General features: G+C 44.5%; 2 protein-coding genes across 2 annotated transcripts in view; both read right to left on the reverse strand.

Annotated features, from left to right (window-relative positions):
• Nucleotides 1–539, reverse strand: part of Pmar_PMAR006944 (amino acid transporter, putative) — a gene marked incomplete at both ends in the record, with an annotated part of 1,752 nt that extends 1,213 nt beyond the window's left edge. The window contains 2 exons of the mRNA XM_002783372.1: nt 86–343; nt 395–539. Of these exons, the coding sequence (XP_002783418.1) occupies nt 86–343; nt 395–539 (403 nt within the window). The remainder of the gene's footprint in view (nt 1–85; nt 344–394) is intronic.
• Nucleotides 540–2,133: 1,594 nt separating this feature from the next.
• Nucleotides 2,134–3,717, reverse strand: part of Pmar_PMAR006945 (G2/mitotic-specific cyclin-B, putative) — a gene marked incomplete at both ends in the record, with an annotated part of 2,118 nt that continues 534 nt past the window's right edge. The window contains 7 exons of the mRNA XM_002783373.1: nt 2,134–2,374; nt 2,681–2,797; nt 2,845–2,955; nt 3,010–3,104; nt 3,153–3,279; nt 3,340–3,609; nt 3,651–3,682. Of these exons, the coding sequence (XP_002783419.1) occupies nt 2,134–2,374; nt 2,681–2,797; nt 2,845–2,955; nt 3,010–3,104; nt 3,153–3,279; nt 3,340–3,609; nt 3,651–3,682 (993 nt within the window). The remainder of the gene's footprint in view (nt 2,375–2,680; nt 2,798–2,844; nt 2,956–3,009; nt 3,105–3,152; nt 3,280–3,339; nt 3,610–3,650; nt 3,683–3,717) is intronic.

The raw sequence follows: 3,717 nt of genomic DNA on the forward strand, positions 1-3,717 counted from the left end.
TCTCTGCATGTAGTCGCTGGACTGTCTGTATCTGAACGAACGGAGAAGATACTTTCCTCACTGAGGGACGATCAAGCCGACTTACTTTTGTTCAACGCGTTCATATTGACGAAGATAGGGTTGGCATATTCCGCCACGAACTGAGGGTCGCCGAGATCGTGAAAATCGTCCCTCACTGGAGGGATGAACTCCTGAGTGAACGTCACTTGACGATCCTCTGGGGGGATGGTGTCCTTCCAGTCAATCACTGGGCTCATGGACTCCATTCTAGCCGGTGTGGTGCCCTGCATGATAGTATCATCAAGATCGTCCCCTAATCGTGCCTTGCCTCGCGAGGCCGCGCCTGTTGTCATCCTGCAAAACCAACCAGAATCACCACCAAGACGAGACTCACCCGTGTGAGCAGGCAGAAAGTTCGAAGTGTTGCTGAGGTCCATGAACACCTCCCGTTTACGAGTTTCCATCACAGCATGACCCTCCTTCCCAATAGGGACGTTTTCAGACCGCTGAGAGTGCTGTGAACGGTTGCTAGTGAGCATAGTAGATAGAAGTTGTTTGTTAGAGTCGATATCGACCACTGTTGCAAATCGCGCTCGCCCTCAAAAATCGATCATTCTTGCAAAGTGCATGTATGATGCAGAATGTCGTCAACAAACACTACGTATAAATTACCCCATACTACCTTACGATTATTTAAGGGACAGTTTCACAATCCTATCGCATTCCTCAGACGTGAGGAAGTCGTCGAATATCATCAACAACGGCTCATTCAAGGGGGAGGACGGCTCGAGGGAAGACGATTTCATCAGAACACACAACTAAATCAATAATGTAGAAGTTGCATAAAAGTACAGTGTGTGTCAATCTGATGCGCAAATATGTGCTATTTTCTGATATTAATTGCGAAGCGAGCGGAGTATATACCGCAACAACAGGCACTTTCACGTTGTGCGTACGTGCAGAATTATTCTGGCTTAACTACGAAGCGTGGAAGGTTGTCTGATAGACCAAAAGACTCCTCTATACGCGGAGGTTTTGGGCAAAATCGGAAAACTCGATTCTGCGAACAGCTCGAAGAGATATGCACGAAGAACTTTAATGACGGAGAAATGTCCTACCCGGGGATCGAAACGGGGACCTATGTCAAATTCATTGATGGAGTCCATGGACGTGGACTCAGTGAGCTCCGCCCCTTCGCCACGAAGGGCAAGTTTATCCTCCACAATAACACACATTAGCATATCAAATCCACACATACTGTATAAAGACTAACGCAATAGGAATATATAACATCGGTTCAGACGAACGAAAGACAAACGACTGAGAAACCAACAATAAAATCGTCAATGCATTCGGAAAGGTAATAAACTGTCTATCACCGCCTAGCATAGAGAATATAAGGAATATAATAAGGAGTTTCACTCGCGATATGAAAAAGACCAGTGAGAATAATTTCACAACTACTGCATATCGCCAGAATTGCATTTTCACAGAGAAGCACGCCACTGCACATAAAACGGGTGAAACTCCATAATATTAACGACCATATGCACCATGCAAATCACACAAAAGAACTGACAATAACAAACACGTGATTCACATATATCCCCAACTCCTCCTCCATAACACAACAGACATATAAAGTCATTTAACCATGATAATAACATGTGCTCAAAAATCAACACTAAAACCCAACTCACTGAGAAGAACTAACAAAAACCAGCATGACTACTTCCAACACAATACTGCCCACAGAAAGTATTCGTCACTCTGTAGTATAACTCATGCATTGCGTGCTTACAGCAGCATACGAAACTAATTGAATCGGGCAAGCGATCATATACGACGATAATAATCACGGGGCTTCATTTTACAAACGAATAAGCGTCCAACAACTGGCATTCCTCAGACGATAGTCTCTAAATCATAGACATTTCTTGCGTGATAAATCAGTATTGTACACGAGATGAAACTCTCCAGCTTTAATCTTCATCCGAGCACCATACGGGACACACTACGGAACGTGAAAACAACAACAACAAATAAAATCAAGACCATTTGCCAAGTAAACTCAATTTCCTCTATCACGAACGATGCTCACATCACGACCTACAGTATTCTCCCACACCCCACTTACTTAGAGAGCTGAAACTTCTTCTTCACAGCCCTGAGTTGCGTCCCCGAATGGTCCTCATTGGTAGCTACTTGCAATAATGCACATAGTTCCTTCGCCACCACCTTCACGTCGTGCTCAGTGTTAGGACAATGCACGGCCACATGTGGTGGCCACGCTGTCGGCTTCCTCAACAACTTGTTGGATAAATACAAGGCGCCTGCCGCTAACTGACTTGCGGAATACCTCAACATACTATACCTGATCAAAATAGAAATAAATGATAATGTCGAAATTATATAATATTATATTAAAACCAGATAAGGATAAACATTATATAAATGTTTCCCGGTTGAATAGATATATAATATAAAATTAATGGAGTTTCACCCGTGATATAGAGAAAAACTAGTAAAAACATGTTTCACAAGCCACTGCATACCACCAATAACGGGGTTTTCACCGAGTATTACGCCACTTCACGTGAAACGGGTGAAACTCCAGTATATACAGTAAAACGCACACTAATGTAGCCATACAATATAAAACAGAGACAAACCCACTTACTCTGGCAATGCAAGCTCCAGACAATACTGGGATAAGAAGAAGTGCTTCTCATCGGCTTCCATGACCTTAGCATACCGCAACAGGAAGAACATCGGCGACGGGGTAGTCATACAGAACCTGAAACAAACACCAATACAACACTAAACGAGAGAAGAGACACTTACCCAAGCGTGTTGAGAATGTCAACTTCCATCTCCATCACTTCGTGACGTTGATAAGTCCTGTCGCATATACTGACAATGTCCTTCATCTCGGGAGGATATATATCTTCATATCTGACAGAAACACCGTCTTCTTCTCATACCACTCCTCAACCAATTTCGACTCACTTAGAAGCAATCAATAAACAAGTAACACCAACCAACTGCAGTCGTGTACGTGGAAGATTAGGACACTGCTCAAGGTAGCGATCAATCAAGTTAACCTGAAAACACACAAAATCATCAACCAAGGGAGCATCATCGATAGCTACCGTTAAGTAGAGCGTCTCAGGAACCAACTTGAACTTCCAATGGACCTCAACTAACCAATCGATCAGAACTGCACGCATACGCTGAGTGATATCATTCTGGGTCCTCTGCATGTAGTCGCTGGATTGCCTGTATCTGAACGAACGGAGAAGATACTTTCCTCACTGTGGAACGATAGAGTCGACCTACTTTTGTTCAACGCCATTCATATTGACGAAGATAGGGTTGACATATTCCGCCACGAACTGAGGGTCGCCGAGATCCTGAAAATCGTCCCTCACTGGAGGGATGAACTCCTGAGTGAAAGTCACTTGACGATCCTCTGGGGGGATGGTGTCCTTCCAGTCAATCACTGGGCTCATGGACTCCATTCTAGCTGGTGTGGTGCCCTGCATGATAGTATCATCAAGATCGTCCCCTAATCGTGCCTTGCCTCGCGAGGCCGCGCCTGTTGTCATCCTGCAAAAACCAACCAGAATCACCACCAAGACGAGACTCACCCGTGTGAGCAGGCAGAAAAGTCGAAGTGTTGCTGAGGTCCATGAACACCTCCCGTTTACGGGTTTC

This window comes from Perkinsus marinus (assembly GCF_000006405.1).
Source record: "Perkinsus marinus ATCC 50983 genomic scaffold scf_1104296937060, whole genome shotgun sequence".
NCBI lineage: Eukaryota > Perkinsozoa > Perkinsida > Perkinsidae > Perkinsus > Perkinsus marinus.